The sequence below is a fragment of the Carcharhinus amblyrhynchos genome, chromosome 9 (assembly GCF_965287045.1).
Source record: "Carcharhinus amblyrhynchos chromosome 9, sCarAmb.v2.hapA, whole genome shotgun sequence".
Taxonomy (NCBI): Eukaryota; Metazoa; Chordata; class Chondrichthyes; order Carcharhiniformes; family Carcharhinidae; genus Carcharhinus; species Carcharhinus amblyrhynchos.
Window position 1 is genome coordinate 10,454,662 of NC_137332.1, and position 17,958 is coordinate 10,472,619.

A 17,958-nucleotide genomic window follows, 5' to 3' on the forward strand; every position below is an offset into this window, starting at 1 on the left:
CTTGGTCAAATCCTACAGGAATCCTGTGATCACTTTTGGCCACCTCACCTTAAGAAAGATATATTGGTTTTGGATGGGGAGCACTGCAAAGTCACACAATGGTATCAGGCTAAAAGGGCTAAAAAAACAAAGGCAGCTTGCACAGGCCTAAGGCTGGATTTTCAGCTCCAGATGTATCCCTCCTCAGGGCCACATGTGCCGAGGCGGGAATGAAGACTGTTAAGATTGTCACAGTGAGTATGAGTAATCAGCCTCATTAATGGCCTAATTAAAGGCAATTCAAAGAGGCATATGAGGCGGTCCAGTCCATCTCCAGGTTCCCCACTGGTAGCAGGACCAGTTCTGGAGGGGGCCTCCTGGGGGTACGCCAGGGACCAGTACACCAGGCAGGCCAAGAGGCACACCCTTCCTGCCTGGGCGCAGGAGCAACCAACTTGCAGAGGAGTTCCTCCCCACTACACCTCTGTTTCATATACAGATATATGTGGAGTTTGCACATTCTCCCAGTGTCTGCATGGGTTTCCTCCCGGTGCTCCAGTTTCCTCCCACAGTCCAAAGGTGTGCAAGTTAGGTTGATTGGCCATGCTAAATTGACCCTTACAATCAGGGGATTAGCAGGATAAATATGTGAGGTTATTGGAATAGGACCTGGGTGGGAATTGTGGTACAGACTCAATGGGCCAAATGGCCTTCTTCTGCACTGTAGAGATTCTATGATTCTATTCTACACCAACTATCTGGCTGCAAAAGACATTGTTTAATTTTTTAAAAAGTTGGAGAGAGGGAGTCTCCATGTCGAAGCTACATTCTGCTGCTCCTTATAAACTGGAAAGACCAGAAGACAAAGGAGCAGGATTAGGCCACTTGGCCCATCGAGTCTGCTCTGTCATTCAATCATGGCTGATATTTTTCTCATCCCATTCTCCTGCCTTTTCCCCAGAACCCCAACCCCTTTATTAACCAAGAACCATTCTAAAGCCTCGGATTTGCCTTAAAATCTCCCAAGAACCTGCCCACTGTTCTTAAGTGGACAGGTCAGAAGCCTCACAGCCAACTCATGGGGCGTCCCTGTGAAAATCTCAATTGGTGATTACACGCTGAGATGATCCAGCCACCCTGGATGTATGAGTTTCGAAGGTTGTGTGGCAACCTAACTTAGCGGCAACTTACTCTTGCTCCTATTTCCTATGTTCCCAAGGGCAATTAAGGAATATCTAGGCCCACCTCCCTTGAACGAATTTTGATAAAACTGAGATGGGGCACAGACCAGCCAGTGATCCAACTGAACAGCAAAATAGGCTTGAGGAGCCAAGTGGCCTTAACCTGTCCTCTTCCTCATTGCAACTGCTGTGTTGCAAGAGAACACTCTAGGAAGTCAAGATGAGAAATTATTTATTGGCTGTAATGGAATTCTTGCAGAAAACATGAAGCCCGCTAAAAATTAAAAAAAAAACAAACATTTACCTTTCTCTGATGCTGCTGTCCTGGAAAATTCAGGAACAAAAAGCTCTTGTTCCCATGGCAACTGCTCCTTCTCCTTCTCCTTCTGCTTCTTCCCACGCTTTCGTTTTAATTGGTGAGCCAAAATAGCGAGCGAAGCTGCCCCCACGACAGAGATCAGCAAGAGTTTCCTCAGCAGAGGAGGGAGCTTTACCTGAGGCAGGCAGCAAGAGAAAGCCAATTTATCCATTAATTTATTTACTAATGCAATCTTGTAGGGGATTTCGATGGTGGGTTCTCATAGAAGCTCATAAAACACCTACAGTGCAGAAGGAGGCCACTTGGCCCATGGAGTCAGCACCAACTATGATCCCACCCAGGTCCTATTCCCGTAACCCCACTTATGTACCCAGCTAATCCCTCTAATTTACACATCCCATGACACTAAGGATCAATTTAGCATGGTCAATGCACCTAACCCGCACATCTTTGGACTGTGGAAGGAAACCGGAGGAAACCCACACAGACATGGGGAGAATGTGCAAACTCCACACAGACAGTGGCTCCGAGCTGGGAATCGAACCCAGGTTCCTGAAGCTGGGAGGCAGCAGTGCTAACCACTGTGTCGCCCTGAAACACTGGAGGGAAGTGAGTGGTCACTTGTCTCCTGGTACACTTCCTGTGCATCCCCACACCTCCCTTCAGCTCACTGCTGGTGGCCACGTCTTCACTCATTCAGGCCTCGCTCTCTGGAATTCCCTCCCAAACACTTTCTCATCTGTGCCTTTCAGACAATAAAATTACAGCCTGATCCAGAAGAGTAGGAATACGTTTTTACGGGCCATTTACTGATGCGCTTCTCCTGGCAGGGCTCACTTGCCTGTTGGGAGTGAAACTGTTTAAGTCTGAAGATTATTTATTGGTGTCACAAGTAGGCTTACTGCAATGAAGTTACTGTGAACTTACTGTGAAAATCCTCTAGTTGCCACAGTCCAGCGCCTGTTCAGGTACACTGAGGGAGAATTTAGCATGGCCAATGCACCTAACCAGCACATCTTTCAGACTGTGGGAGGAAATTGGAGCATCTGAGGAAACCCACGCAGAAACAAGGAGAATGTGCAGACTCCACACAGACAGTGGCCCAAGCCGGGGATCGAACCCAGATCCCTAGTGCTGTGAGGCAGCAGTAACCCTGTTGTGCCATGCAATGTACCTGTGATAGGTGATACTCTCTCTCTCTCTCCCTCTCCCTCTCAATCCACCTCTCATTCTCCTGGGTGAACGACACTTGTAGTAGAAAATAAAACACAAACTTGCGAGGAAGCTTCTTGTTATAGTCCGGGGACAAGGACACAAGACTCCATAGGCCCCACGCATTGGAATTTTCCCTCTAACCCCTTACAGAGTGTCTGCTTTAAGGCCCAGGCTTTTGATCTGCCCTCTTTCTTTGGCTCAGTATTGGCTTTTGTCTGCTTATGCCTCCGTGAAGCGCCTGGGGACGTTGCCCTAGAGTGAAAGTGCTATAAAAATACAAGTGTTTGAAAGTGTTTGATGGAGGACAAAAGGAAAAATTGATTGCACAGACTGAAGATTCGATAACCAGAGGACAAAGATTTAAGGTCAGTGGTGTGAGGGATAATGAGAGATTTTTTTCTTAACCACAGCAAGTTGTTGTGATGAAGAAAGCACTGTCTGATTCAATAGAAATTTGTCTGAAGGAGTTGGAAAAATAATACTTGAAGGGGAATAAATTGCACTGTTGTCTATGGTGAATGACCAGGGGAATAGGGCTAATTTATAGCTCCTTCAAAAGAGCTGGCACAGGCATGATGGACTGAATGACCTCCTCCTATTCTTACTAAAGAATCATAGAATCCCTACAGTGCAGAAGGAGGCCATTTGGCCTATCGGGTCTGCACCTGCTCTCTGAAAGAGTATCTTATCCAGGCCATATCCCTGTAACTTCACACATTTACCACGGCTAATCCATCTAACCTATACATCTTACGACAATAAGGGGCAATTTAGCACGGCCAATCCACCTTGCCCAGGCCCTATCCCTATCACCCCACACATTTACCATGGCTAATCCATCTAACCTACACATCTTGGGACAATAAGGGACAATTTACCTAACCTGCACATTTTAGGACTGTGGGAAGAAACCGGAAAATACCCACGCAGACACAGGGAGAACAGGCAAACTCAGCACAGTCACCCGAGGCCGGAATTGAACCTTGGTGCTGAGAGGCAAAGTGCTAACCACTGTGCCACCATGCCACTCACAAATTTGTAAGATTCTATACGATTCTTGTTGGTGAAAATGATGTTGGTGGTGGAGATGCCAATGCTGATGGCTAAACCACTGGGTGCCAAACCAACGACTCCTTTGGCTTTACACAGCATTGAATCTTTGACCTTCCCAATCTGTGTGGCTCGGCTACACATTAGAGAAACTCACGATGCAGTCAGGCAAGGCAAGAGCTCATCTTTTGTTCTCATTGAGGAAGATGTTGTCTCTGACAGGCTGCTTTGGTTGAGGAACATTGGATCAGGAGTAAGTCGTTTATCTCCTCGAGCCTGTTCCAATAAATCAATGAAATCATAGCTGATCTGTAACCAAGCTCCATCTTTGCCCTATATTCCTCAACATCTTTGGTTGTCCAAAATCCGTCAATCATAGTCTTAAAATCAATAACTGATTGGGTATCAATTGGCAATGGAGGAGGAGAATTCCAAATTTCACCCAAGCTTTGTGTTTGCTCATTTCACTCCTTTATATCATAGAATCCAGAAAGTGTAGAAAGAGGCCATTCAGTCCATCAAGTCTGCATTCTCCAACAGAGCATCCCATTCAGGACCTCTCCTGTAACCCCACATATTTACCCCACTAATCCCCCTAACCTACACATCTTGGGACACTAAGGGGCAATTAAGCATGGCCAATCCACCTAATCTGCATATCTTTGGAGTGTGGGAAGAAACCAGAGCACCCGGAGGAAACCCACGCAGACACGGGGACAATGCGAAAACATGGATAGTGACCCAAGCTGGCATCGAACCCAGGTCCCTGTGAGGCAGCAGTGCTAACCACTGTCTCAACATGCCATCCTTTACTAAGTGTACTGATCAGTTAAGAGGCACTTTTAAATTTTCCATTTATTCTTGTTGGTTTGATGTGTTTCAAAGCAGCTGTTAAAAACTCAATTATGACAGTTTCTGGAACCTGCAAACCTTTAGGCGGCATGGTGGCACAGTGGTTACCACTGCTGCCCCACAGTGCCGGGGACCCAAGTTCCATTCTGGCCTTGGATCAGTCTATGTGAAGTTTGCACTTTCTCCCTGTATCTGTGTGGGTTTCCTCCAGGTGCTCCGGCTTTTTCTCACAGTCCAAAGATTTGCGGGTTAGGTTGATTGGCCATGGTAAATTGACCCTTAGTGTCAGGAGGCTTAGCAGGGTAAATGTATGGGATTACGGGAATACGACTTGAGTTGGATTGTGATCGGTACTGACTTGATGGGCCAAATGCCCTCCTTCTGTACTGTAGGGATTCTATTCTATGATTCCCTCTCAACAACTTAGAGAACAAGGACAGCAAACTCATGGGAACACCACCATTTGCAAGTTCCTCTCCAAGCGACTCACCATTTGTTCACTGTCACTTGGTCAAAACCCTGGAACTCTCTCCCTAGAATCACCTGCTTCTCATGGACTGTGGTACTTCAAAAAGGCAGTTCACCAGCACCTTCTCAAGGGCACTTAAGGATTGGAATAAGTGCTGGAGTCAGCAGCAATGTTCACATCCCATGGTTTGAATAAAAATTACTATTCTGCACTCTGCACTCCACCTTTTCCCCACATCCCAGTTGTGTTGACAGGCCAAACTCCCCCTCTCTCATTTTATCTCACTGCTTTCCAAAATCTCATAACAGCCACTTGGTGAGAAATTTCATCCCCATACCCCAGATCTTCCCTTCCTTCTTCAGGCTTTTAAACCACAAGCTTCGATCTCACCTAATTTAAATCTTCATCATTTAACTTTTCTAGTTCATGCGTTATTCTGACGAATCTGTGCTGTACGGACCCAAAACCAACAAGTCCTTTCTGAGGTGCAGTGGATGAAACTCAATGTGATCCTCCAGATGGAGTCTAACCAGAACTTTGCACAACTGCAGAATTAGTTGGGTGATTCACACCTGAAGGTACAGGCACAGCAATGGATTAGAATCTGATTTCCCAAGAATAGGACTGCCCCACAAGTGGTCTGGTCTGAGCCCTGCAAATCTGTTTGGTTAAGGAACGGGAGCGCTTGGGGTTGACTTAGTTCCCAACTTCCAGCATCAGGACTGTCATTTTGAAATCCAGGAGATTTTGCCTTCACCCCCACCCCTTCCAGAAAGATTATTGCCATGGGAAATATCACCCACCACACACTGGGCTCAGTGGACACCTGGTTGTGCTGGCTTCAGTGCACATGGTCTACACGATTTCACTGCAGTAACTTAACAAGCTGACTTTCATATAATCCCACCATGCACCATCAGCCCGTTGTGTTCAATCCATCCTACCTTCCAGTCTCTCATAGGCCCTTATTCTTTCTTCCCTGTCCCCAACTCCTCTGCTCTTTGGGTAGAATCATCAATCGAAAGTTGTCAAACTAGTGTCTGTGCTTGGTCTTTTGAGAGAGCAGAGCATGGAGACAGGCCCCTGGTCTACCCCAGCCAGGAAGGGGATTGAATCCTGTGCGCTTGGTGTTATTCGTCATGTACAAATTGAGCTAACCTGCTACCTCTCCCGAGCTCGAGTACACTGTGGCACAGTAGTTAGCACTGCGGCCTCAGTGTCAGGGACCCGGGTTCGATTCCTGGAGTCTGCATGTTCTCCTTATATCTGTATGGGTTTCTTCCCAATGCTCTGGTTTCCTCCCACAGTCCGAAAGACATGCTGGTTAGAATCATTGGCCATGCTAAATTCTCCCTCAGTGTACCCGAACGGGCACCAGAATGTGGCTACTAGCGGATTTTCACTGTAACTTCATTGCAGTGTTAATGTGGACCTACTAGTGACACCAATAAATAAACTTTAAAATTAACACCATGAAGAACAAAAGGAGCAATGTTGTAGAAACACTACCTTCTCCATGTTCACCTCCAACTCACATACCATCCTGATTTGGATGTATCTCACTATTGTCTCATCAGTGGCAGGTCAGAGTTACGCAATTGTCTTGCTAATATCATTAGCACCATCAAGGAGCACCAACACACAAAGAGTGTTTTATTTCAAGGGCAAATTTCTCAGGGCAACTAGGAACAGACAAATAAACGGCTACATCACCCACATCCCACGAATGAATATAAAAACTTTACTATTCAATGGTATAATCTCACAGCCAATGCAGTTCATGGAAACACTCGAAAATTAATACTCTCCACAAGTGGTTTTAGAACTTCTCTATGTTTTCTAATTCTGCAAATACTGACACACTCCCAGAGACCCCATGTAAATACTGACACACTCCCAGAGACCCCATGTAAATACTGACACACTCCCAGAGACCCCATGTAAATACTGACACACTCCCAGAGACCCCATGTAAATACTGACACACTCCCAGAGACCCCATGTAAATACTGACACACTCCCAGAGACCCCATGTAAATACTGACACACTCCCAGAGACCCCATGTAAATACTGACACACTCCCAGAGACCCCATGTAAATACTGACACACGCCCAGAGACCCCATGTAAATACTGACACACTCCCAGAGACCCCATGTAAATACTGACACACTCCCAGAGACCCCATGTAAATACTGACACACTCCCAGAGACCCCATGTAAATACTGACACACTCCCAGAGATCCCATGTAAATACTGACACACTCCCAGAGATCCCATGTAAATACTGACACACTCCCAGAGACCCCATGTAAATACTGACACACTCCCAGAAATCCCCCTGTAAATACCGACACACTCACAGGATCCCCATGAAAATACTGACACATTCCCAAGGATCCCGTGTAAATGCTGACACACACCCGGGAACCCCATGTAAATACTGATACACACAGACACACACACACACACAGATACCCCATGTAAATAATGGCACAGAGCCAAGGGCCCCTTGTAAATACTGACACACATTCGGGAACCCTATGTAAATACTGACACACTCACAGAGACCCCATGTAAATACTGACACACTCCCAGAGACCCCATGTAAATACTGACACACTCCCAGAGACCCCATGTAAATACTGACATGCTCCCAGAGACCCCATACAAATACTGAAACACACCCAGGAACCCCATGTAAATACTGACACACTCCCCTCCCATCCCTTTGTAAAATCTGAATATGAGATGGGGGGGGGGGATCGCCTTTTCCTCAGTTTTAGAGAAGATATTCAATAAGAGAGGTAAAGCAGCCTGACCTCGGGCAGAGTGTTATACAGAGACACAGGCAGATCAAGCGCTCGCAGGGCCAGGTTCTTGAGTTGCCTCGCTGCTGCAGGATCCTTAACGGGGTCCTCAGGTAGAACTTGCATATCTTCGACTTTCCATTCCCCCTTCAGCCAACTAGCCGACCTGTGAAAGGAGTAACTGCAGGGGGGGCGGAGGTGGGGGGGAGAGAAAATCCCACGTTATTCAAGGAGAAATAAAGCAAATGAACAATGTTTGGTTTGCATTAAAGACATTGACATTCCCCTGCCAGGGATAAATATTGATGCAGTTTTCTTTCTGCGTAGCCCTACCTGAATATTGCTCAGCCTCAGTTTTCTGTCGGTGCAACACACAGAGAGAGAGAGAAATAAAAGGGAGGGTGGAAATGATTTAGCCTCTGATGGGAGGGATGCGAGTGTTACAAGCTGGATTCTTCCAGACGCATTAGTGCAGCGGGGTGCTCCTTCAGTACACTTAGCCAGCCTCGCACCACAGCAGGGGAGGAGGAGGGGACTGGTGTCCCCTGCACCTTGTGACTCTGGGCAGGGAATGCAGCGGTCGCTGTCCCTGGCTGGGAGGGTGCTGCTTTCCAGTGACGGGGTGAAGGAAGAAGCGGGGGGGGGGGGGGGTGGGGGGTGAAGCTATTCGTTTGCACTGCTACATTCAAAGCCTCCTCCCTGTCCAAGTCCCCCTGATGTGATTGACAGCCCAGAATGGAAGGGAGAGTTGCATTCAGCTGGCGCCTTAAGAAGGCATTTCGGCCCTTATTGCAGAAGGGGGTTGGAGATTCAAGATAGGGAGGTCTTGTGACAGTTGTGCAGGGTGTTAGAATCTCAGGGTGGGACTTCCCCGCTAGGTTCTCCCCAAAACCAGAAAATCCCACCCGAGGTCAACAGATCTTTGCCCCGCGCCCACTGCCATTCCTATGGTGGGCAGGACAGGAAAGTTCGATCCATAGAGTCCCTACAGTGCAGAGGGAGGACATTCGACCCATCCAGCCCATAACAACAACAATCCCACCCAGACCCTATCTCCACTAATCCCTCTAATGCTAAGGGACGATTTAGCGTGGCCAATTCACCGAAACTGCACATCTCTGGAGTGTGGGAGGAAATCCATGCAAACAGGGGGAGAACATGCAGACTCCCCACGGCCACCGAAGGCCGGAATCGAACCCAGGTCCCTGGTACTGTGAGGCAGCAGTGCTAACCACTACATACTGCATACAGTTTTGGTCCCCTTACTTAAGAAAAGATACATTAACATTGGAGGCAGTGCAAAGGCGTTTCACCAGGCTAATTCCTGGGATGAGAGAGAGTGTTGTCCTATCAAGAAATAAGTAGTCTGGATCTGTATTCCTTGGAGTTTAGGAGAGTGAGGGGTGACCTTATTCAAACATATAAGATCCTGTTGGGGCTATGGGTAGATGGTGAGATGTTATCACTAGTGAGAGTCTTGAACAAGGGGACATTGCTGCAAGATAAAGAACCGGTCATTTAAAAATGCAGTGCATGGAAATTTTTTCTCGCAGAGGGTGGCGAATCACAAGAATTCTCTGTCCCAAAGGATGGTGGAGGCTCGATCACTAGATGTATTAAAGTGGAGGTGGATAAATATTTGGTAGATCGAGGAATAGAGAGCGCAGGAGAAATGGCACAGAAAAGGAGTTGAGGCCAGCATAGATGAGCCATGATCATATTGAATGGTGGGACAGGCTTGAAGGACCAAATGGCCTACTCCTGCTTCAGTGTCTTGTGTTCTTGTATGTTTTTCATGACCACTCAAAATTACATTGCAGCCCAAGAAGTACTCTTGGAAATGTTCTGACTGCCGTAGTATTAAAAATGTGGCAGCCACTCTGTCCAACAGCAATGTGGTGATGATCATGACATCCCATTTTGGTGATGTTGATTGAAGGATGCATATTGGTCAAGACATTTTTCTTCAAGATATTTTAGGGGAGATGATGATATTATGTTAATCTTGCTGGACTGGTTAAATCCGGCAACATAAACATGGTGATATGTGTTCAAATCCCACCACGGCAGCTGGTGGAACTTAAATTTAATTATTTTTTATTCTTTCATGGGACATGGGCATTGCTGGCTGGCCAACATTTATTGTCCATCCCTAGATGCCTTTGTTCAGAGGGCAGTTGAAAATCAACCACATTATGGCTCAGGAGTCACACGTAGACCAGACTGGATAAGGACAGCAGATTTCCTTCCCTAAAAGACATTAGTGAACCAGATGTGTTTTCCCAACAATTGACAATGGTTTGATGGTCATCAGTAGATTCTTAATTCCAGATTTTTTAAAATTGAATTCAAATTCCACCATCTGCTGTGGCGGGATTTGAACCCAGATCCTCAGAAGGTTAGCTGAGTTTTTGGATTAATAGTCTTACAGTAAAAGCACTAGGCCATCGCCTCCCTAATTATTAAATTTAGAATCTAAAGCTAGTCTCAGTGACCTTGCCGACTATCACCGAGTGTTGTAAAAACCCATCTGGTTCACTAGTGTCCTTTAGGGAAGGAAATCTGCCTTCCTTACCTGGTCTAGCTTACCACGACTCCAGACCCACAGCTCATGACTGCCCTCTGAAATCAAGGGCAATTAGGGGTGGGCAACAAATTTTGGCCAAGCAAGTGATGTCCACATCCCATGAAATAATTTTTAAAACTGTCATGGGATCTTTACCCTGATCTGGGAAAGCAGACTTGAGGATTAACCAGACAATGCATGGCGAGTACTCAATCTTCTAAGATTTTATTACTTGCTAGCAGGAAAACAGGCACAGTGAATTTCACTATGATGTTCTGATGATTCATACAGATAATTAGCAGTTACCAGTTAATTACAGCAAATGACAAACAGGCATTTTTGAATCCTTCATTTGCATACATAGCGCACCAATCATAGCATAGCTTTTTGTCTTTTCTCGTCCGATAGAAAACTGTCTCCTTCATTAGCGTAATATGTCAACTTATCTTGTTTTTTGGTATTTGTCATGATAACTTGTCTTTGTTTCACCCTGTGGCCAAGGCAGGGAATGCGATGTTTATGAAACTGACACAAGGTTAGATTGGTCCCTTTCCTGAATACGCAACCATTGATCTCAATGAGGCCTTGCTTCTATTTTTGCTCAGTAAGAAATCTCACGACATCAGTTTAGAGTCCAACAGGTTTATTTGGTAGCACAAACTTTTGGAGTGTTGTTCCTTCTTCACGTGAGTGAGGAGTTGTGTTCACAAACAGGGAATAAATAGACACAAACTCAATTTCCAAGATAATGATTGGAATGTGAGTCTTTACAGGTAATCAAGTCTTAAAGGTACAGACAATGTGAGTGGAGAGAGGGTTAAGCACAGGTTAAAGGGATGTGTATTGTCTCCAGCCAGGATAGTTAGTGAGATTTTGCAAGCCCAGGCAAGTTGTGGGGGTAACAGATAGTGAGACATGAACCCAAGATCTGGGTTGAGGCTGTCCTCAAGAGTGCGGAACTTGGCTATCAGTTTCTGCTCAACAATTCTACTGGTCGTGTGCCACGAAGGCTGACTTGGAGAACACTTACCCAAAGATCACAGGCTGAATGCTCATGACTGCTGAAGTGTTCCCCGATAGGAAGGGAACACTCCTGCCTGGTGATTGTCGAGCGGTGCTCATTCATCCGTTGTCGTAGCGTCTGCATGGTATCCCCAATGTACCATGCCTCGGGACATAAGAACATAAGAACATAAGAAATAGGAGCAGGAGTAGGCCATCTGGCCCTTCGAGCCTGCCCCGCCATTCAATAAGATCATGGCTGATCTGTCGTGGCTCAGTTCCACTTTCCCGCCCTCTCCCCATAACCCTTAATCCCCTCTCTTATCAAAAACCCATCAACCCGCTTCTTAAAAATATTTAGCGAGGCAGCCTCCACCACTTCAACGGGCAGAGAATTCCAGGGACATGCTTTCCTGCAGAGTATCAGGTAGACAATGTTGGCCGAGTCGCAAAAGGTTATCTAGGTTAGGCTACCTCGTTGAATATATTTAAGTCACGGGTGGATAGATTTCTGATAGGTAAGGGAATTAAGGGTTATGGGGAGAGAGCGGGAAAGTGGAACTGATCCACTTCAGATCAGCCATGATCTTATTGAATGGCGGAGCAGGCTCGAGGGGCTAGATGGCCTACTCCTGCTCCTATTTCTTATGTTCTTATGGTGTTGTGAGACTTCTTACTGTAATAGCAATGCTGTCAGATAATTGTTCGCACACTTGTCACAGATGCTGAAAAAATGTGAAACTTTCACTTTAAAACCAGTCAGTCATCAAGGGAAAAGGGAGTTTGATAAATGGAGTTAAGGTACAATTTGGCAATGATAAACTTAGAAGGGTTGAATAGTTCAGGAAGACAGGAGAAGGGGGGTACTGATAGGCAAGAGCTGGAGGAGTTTTCAGTGATTGACAGGAGGGGCGGGGCTCAGTGATTGACAGCCCAGGGGCGGAGCTAGGTTATCAATAGACAGGGCGGGAGCAGGACTCTGTGATTGACAGCTCAGGGGTGGAGCAAGGTTCTTGACAGGCTGGGCGGGGCGGGACTCCGTGATTGACAGCCCAGGGGCGGAGCTAGGTTATCAATAGACAGGGCGGGAGCAGGACTCTGTGATTGACAGCTCAGGGGTGGAGCTAGGTTCTTGATAGGCTGGGCGGGGCTCTGTGATTGACAGGCCCGAGTTGCGGGTTGGGATTGACGGGTGGACCGGGCAGGGTGAATGACAGCCCTGGGGCGGAGCTAGATGATTGACAACACCGGGCAGGGCAGGGTGGGACCGGGTTGAATGATTGACAGACTCTAGGCGGTGGCGGGGTCGGGAGCCTGCCGTGAGTCTTACTGTATTTACCCCACTCCAACGCCGGCGTCTCCACCTCACATTGGCGGGGCCGGGGAGCGGGAGGGGAGGCGTGGGCGGCTCGGTGATTGACAGGCCGGGGGCGGGGCCGTGTGTTTACCAGACAGGGGCGTGGCTGGGCTGGGCTGGGTGATTGACAGGGCTAGGGCGAGGCCGGTCTCGGCGGTTGCCGTACTGGGGTGGGGGCGGACTTGTTGATTGACAGCCTCTGCCCGGGGGCGGAGCCAGGCTGGGCTGGGTGATTGACAGCCAAGATCCGGGGGCGGGGCCGGGGTTGGGGTCAGGTGATTGACAGCCCGGACCCGGGGGCGGGGCCGGGGTTGGGGTCGGGTGATTGACAGCCTCGGCCTGGAGTCGGGACCGGGCTGGGTGATTGACAGCCTAGATCTGGGGGCGGGGCCGGGGTTGGGGTCGGGTGATTGACAGCCCGGACCCGGGGGCGGGGCCGGGGTTGGAGTCGGGTGATTGACAGCCCGGACCCGGGTGCGGGGCGGGGCTGGGCTGGGCTGTGCCGGGCCGGGTGATTGACAGCCTGCGCCCGGGGGCGGGGTCAGTGGCGGACGCCCAGCTCAGGGAGCTCGAGCGGCGGGTGAGTGAGGAGCAGATAGAGCCTGAGTTTACAGGCCCGTTCCTGCACCGGCTGGAGGTGAGAATTGGGGCCGGGAGGGGCGGGTTTGGATCCTCTATGTGACTGTGAGGGATAGGGCCTCGGGTAGGGATAGGGCTCCGGCGAGGGACGGGACGGGGCTGGGCCGGGCGTCGGGCTGCTGTTTGGGCCGGGTCGGGCCGGCGGGTTTTGATGTTGAATGAAGCCGGGCCCAGACTCGGCCTATTGGAAACCGGGAGCCCGAGACTGCCAGGGCCCAAGCTCCGCAAGTACTCTCTCCCCCATCCCCGCCCCGCTCCCCTAACTCACCCCGCCCCGCTCCCCACATTCTTCCCTTCATATTCCCTATCTCTTCCTTCCCCACCCATACCCAGTCCACCGCTCTTTCCCATTCATAGAATCCCTTCACTGCAGAAGGAGGCCATTCAGCCCATCGAAACTGGACTGATTCGGGTACGGGTTAGGTACATTGGCCATGCTAACTTGCCCCTTAGTGTCAGGGACTGGTTGGAGTAAATGCATGGAGTTACAGGAATAAGACTTGGGTGGGATTGTGGTCGGTACATACTCGATCTGTACAATCCCACCCAGGCCCAATCCCTGAACCCCAATGTATTTATTCTGCTAATGACAATTTAATCATGGCCAGTCTGCCTCGCTAGCATGTCTTTCGGACTGTGGAAGGAAACCGGAGCACCTGGAGAAAACCCACACAGACATGGGGAGAATGTGCACACTCCACACAGACAGGAACTGAACCCTGGCAGTGAGACAGCAGTGCTAACCACTGTGCCACTTTCCCTGTTTTACCCCTCCTGCCCTGGTATCCTCCCCTCCCTACCCCACAGAAGTCAGCAAATGTTCCCAGAGTGACGGTGCAAGGTTTGATTCCGTCAGTTGTATTTTGAATAGTTTAGGGACCAGTCATTTGGGATGTGACTTGTTGGAAATGTAGCATGGTTTGTTTGGAGAGTCTGACAATGGGAGATTTTCAGATCTGTGCACTTTCCATCACTCTGCCTTGTGCCTAGGTCTGTAGTAGACTCATTAATAGTGATTGATGGCTGCAATTAAACAGTAACTCCATTGTTGTTCTCATCACGATTGCCAAGATAGTGGCAGGTAAAATAATTGGGCCTTGGTCTTTTCTCATCCAGCAACTCCTATGTTCTTCATTTAATGATTCTGGATGTACCTGCCTCGCTTGGATGACGTAAACTACATTTTTCATTGATTTCATAGCCATCGTCCGAAACCTGGGCTTTGCCCACAACCTAGAAAACCAATCAGTGTTCACTCTACGCATTGATAGACATTGACGCTGGTTATTATTTAATCAGCAGCTTGAAGTGTGGATCAGAAGCCAACATTGAATGGGATGCGCGGTGGTATACTAGTTAGACTGCTGTCTCTCACTGCCAGGGATCCGGGTTCGATTCTCAGTTTGGGTGACTGTGCAGACTCTGCACGTTTTTCCCTCTGTGGATTTCCTCCAACAGTCTGAAAGACGTGCTGATTAGGTGCATTGGCCACGCAAAATTCTCAGTGTACCTGAACAAGCACCGGAATGTGGCAACAATGGGATTTTCACAACTTCATTGCAGTGTTAATGTAAGCCTACTTGTGATACTAATAAACATTAAAACCTTTGCAGCACAGAAGGAGGCCATTCAGCCCATTGTACTTGTGCTGCCTTCTCTCCATAGCTTTGAGAGTTGTTTCCTTTTCAGGTAAGGAAATCAAATGGCACCTTCTGGATTTCTACATTTGACTGCATGTTCCTGATAGTCGTTTCAGAAAGATAAATAGTTTGTGTAATGTTAAATTCAGTTCAGGGCTGTAAAGAACAACAATTCTGCCAATTCAAAGGATCCTTGTACAGTGCGTCTTTGTATCCAGGTCTTCATTGAGTTTGCAATTTCCTTTCTCCTTTAAACATTACGATACTTGGATGTCACCAAAGTTGAGAAGAATAAGCTTGAAAGATGAGACAGTATTAATTATTGTTTATTCTGGGGATATTGGACATTCATGAAAATTGGAACAGATATTGCCCCCGTTTCTAGTCACCCTCAAGAAGGTGGTGGGCCTTGAGATGCTGCAGTCTGTGATTTAAGCTCTCCTACAGTTCTGTTGGATAGAATGTTCCAGAATTTTGAATCAGTGTCGGTGTGCATTCAAGATGGAATGGTTGTGACTTGGAAGGGTATTTGGATGAATATGAAACTCGATACCATAAGGAGCAGTTGAAGTGAGTAGTATAGCTGCAATTAAGGGGAAGGGTTACAATAATTAGGGCAAGGGGGAGGAGGTTCATGTGGGGCATAAATTATGGACTGGTTGGGCAGCATGGCCTGTGCTGTAATCTGATGGCTTTTCTATATGTCTGCTGCCCCTTCTAGATTTCTAAATGGTGGAGGTCATGACTTTTGGAGGTGACTTAGTGATAAGCTTGAGTTTTGGAAGTTTCAGTGTTTGAGGAATGATTAGGCAATGGCAGGCGTGATTTCTGATACTTGACAGATTTGAGGTATTGGGAATGAATGGAGGAGGAGACTGGAATGTGCAGAAGAGACGATTGACAGTTTAAGAAGAACAAGGAAGAAAAAAAATCAAGGGAGTATGTCTTGGTGATGATATTCTTAAACAAGTGTTGATGTGACTGTGATTATCAGAGCATCCTGCATGTTGTCTTTGCTAGTTCCACTTCCCATGTCCCCCCATTCTCTAGCCTTTCTGTTGAAGGTACTGATCTGTTCTGGGGATGAGTCCAAGGGTGATAACAGACCTATAACAGTCAGGGTGATGAGCACTGGGAGGTCATCAGATTGCTGACTCGGAGATGTTGCTAAGCAGCAAAAATTGTGGAAATTGTCAGCCCTGTGAGGGTTTTGGTGAGCACTCAACACAGATCAGGGAACAAACCTGCATAGCTCAGTAGCAAAAAGTACTTTACTTAAACAGGCCTGGAAGGAAGCTACCATTCATTTCCTTGCATGGTGTAAAACTTGGAGTGCCACTGCTGTAGATTTATCAGGGCTTCAGTATATTCTGCACCATATTCAGTGTCTACCAAATTAATATTTGGTGGGTGGTATTAGTTATTACTTATACTCTTCAACTAAAATCTTAGTCTGCCCCTGAAGTAATGGTTCTGGGAGTAGAGGAGCCCCAGCTCTGTAAAGTACATTAAATTACTACTAGAGGAACTGACGCAAGAGATTTTTTTTCAGTTCGATTTTGTGAACGAAGGGTCGAATTACATTGCAATTTTAGTGTCAGTGTTAAGTGACTTCAGAACTGCATCATGCAGAAAATAGCAGCATAGTTCATTATCCGACTTTAGCGACCCCTCTGATCAGCAGCTACACTCACCACTTGTACTTGTCAGTCGGAAATACAACTCCGTTGCGTCTCCCTATCTCTTTACGATCTTCACTCTGCATTTGCCCAGCTCTGGCCTTTGTTCTACCATTGACGCCATGAGTTCAATTGTTTAAGCCTTAAGTTCTTGAATTCCTTCATTAATTGCTCTGCCTCTCTGTCCTCCAAGATCTTTTTAACAGCCTTTAATCAATTGTTCTGGTTCTCCTTTGATCTCATGTCCATTTTTGTTGGATAATGGTCCATTGAAGTGCCTTGAAATGTTTCCCTCGTTTGAAAGCACTGTGCAAAAAAAGTAATATATTGTACTAAAAAGTTTTCTGGGGGTAATTTAATCTCCTGTCTTCTTTTGTCAACTTACTTTGGAGTCTTTAATATTTCCTGCACAATTGTCAGGCATTAGAATGTTCAAAGCTCTCAGAGGCAGGGTTGCAAGAACAGGTTCCACTGTGTGTTTGGGGATAGAATGTGCTTTGTGATCTGCATTGAAGGATGCATGTTATGGCCAAGCTTTTGCAGGCTACAGCCTCTGATTGGTTCATGAGAAGTGGAATTCGCTAGTCAGGCCAGCATTTATTGCCCATCCCTATTGAGAAGGTGATGGTGAGCTGCTTTGAACCATTGCAGTCCATGTGGTGCAGTACACCCACAGCGCTGTTGGAGAAGGATTTTCAGGAATTTGTCAGTGACAGTGAAGGAACAGTGATATTTTTCTGAATTAAGATGGTGAGTGGCTTGGAGGGGGACTTCCAGGTGGTGGTCTCCTAGGTATCTGCTGCCATCTAGGTGGTAGTGGACATGGGTTTGGAAGGTGCTGTCACAGGAGATTTGGTGAGTTGCTGTTGTGCATCTTTTGTTTGGCACACACTTCTGCCATTGTGTTGATGGTGAAGGGAGTGAATGTTTGTAGTGGATGTGGTGCCAATCAAGTGGATGGTATCAAGCTTTGTTTGATAAGGTGTCAAGGAGCATGAGTACTGATGGAGTTGCACTTTTCCAGGCAAGTGAAGAGTATTCCATCATACTTCTGACTGTGTCTTTCAGTGGTTTACAGGCATTTTGGAGTCAGAAGGCTTTGGGAGTGGGGAGGGTTACCAGCCTCTAACCTGCTTTCTGCTCAATGGTAATTGCCAGATGGTGATAATGGGGATTCAGCGATGGTATAGCCATTGAAT

The 17,958-nt window shown here is 47.3% G+C and overlaps 2 protein-coding genes across 3 annotated transcripts in view; one reads left to right on the top strand and one right to left on the bottom strand.

The window, feature by feature from the left end:
- Positions 1 to 8,331, bottom strand: part of miga1 (mitoguardin 1) — an 85,074-nt gene extending 76,743 nt beyond the window's left edge. Inside the window, exons 1-3 of the mRNA XM_080196499.1 lie at positions 8,210 to 8,331; positions 7,889 to 8,057; positions 1,465 to 1,654 (exon numbers count right to left, since the gene is read on the bottom strand). Coding sequence (XP_080052625.1) covers positions 1,465 to 1,654; positions 7,889 to 8,002 — 304 coding nt within the window. The 5' untranslated portion in view covers positions 8,003 to 8,057; positions 8,210 to 8,331. The remainder of the gene's footprint in view (positions 1 to 1,464; positions 1,655 to 7,888; positions 8,058 to 8,209) is intronic.
- A 5,016-nt stretch (positions 8,332 to 13,347) lies between these two features.
- The window catches only part of usp33 (ubiquitin specific peptidase 33), a 78,725-nt gene continuing 74,114 nt past the window's right edge, over positions 13,348 to 17,958 (top strand). Inside the window, exon 1 of one of the 2 annotated variants that reach the window (XM_080195152.1) lies at positions 13,348 to 13,438. The gene's annotated coding sequence lies outside the window, so the exon portion shown is untranslated. The remainder of the gene's footprint in view (positions 13,439 to 17,958) is intronic. The other variant, XM_080195153.1, reaches the window with a different exon arrangement.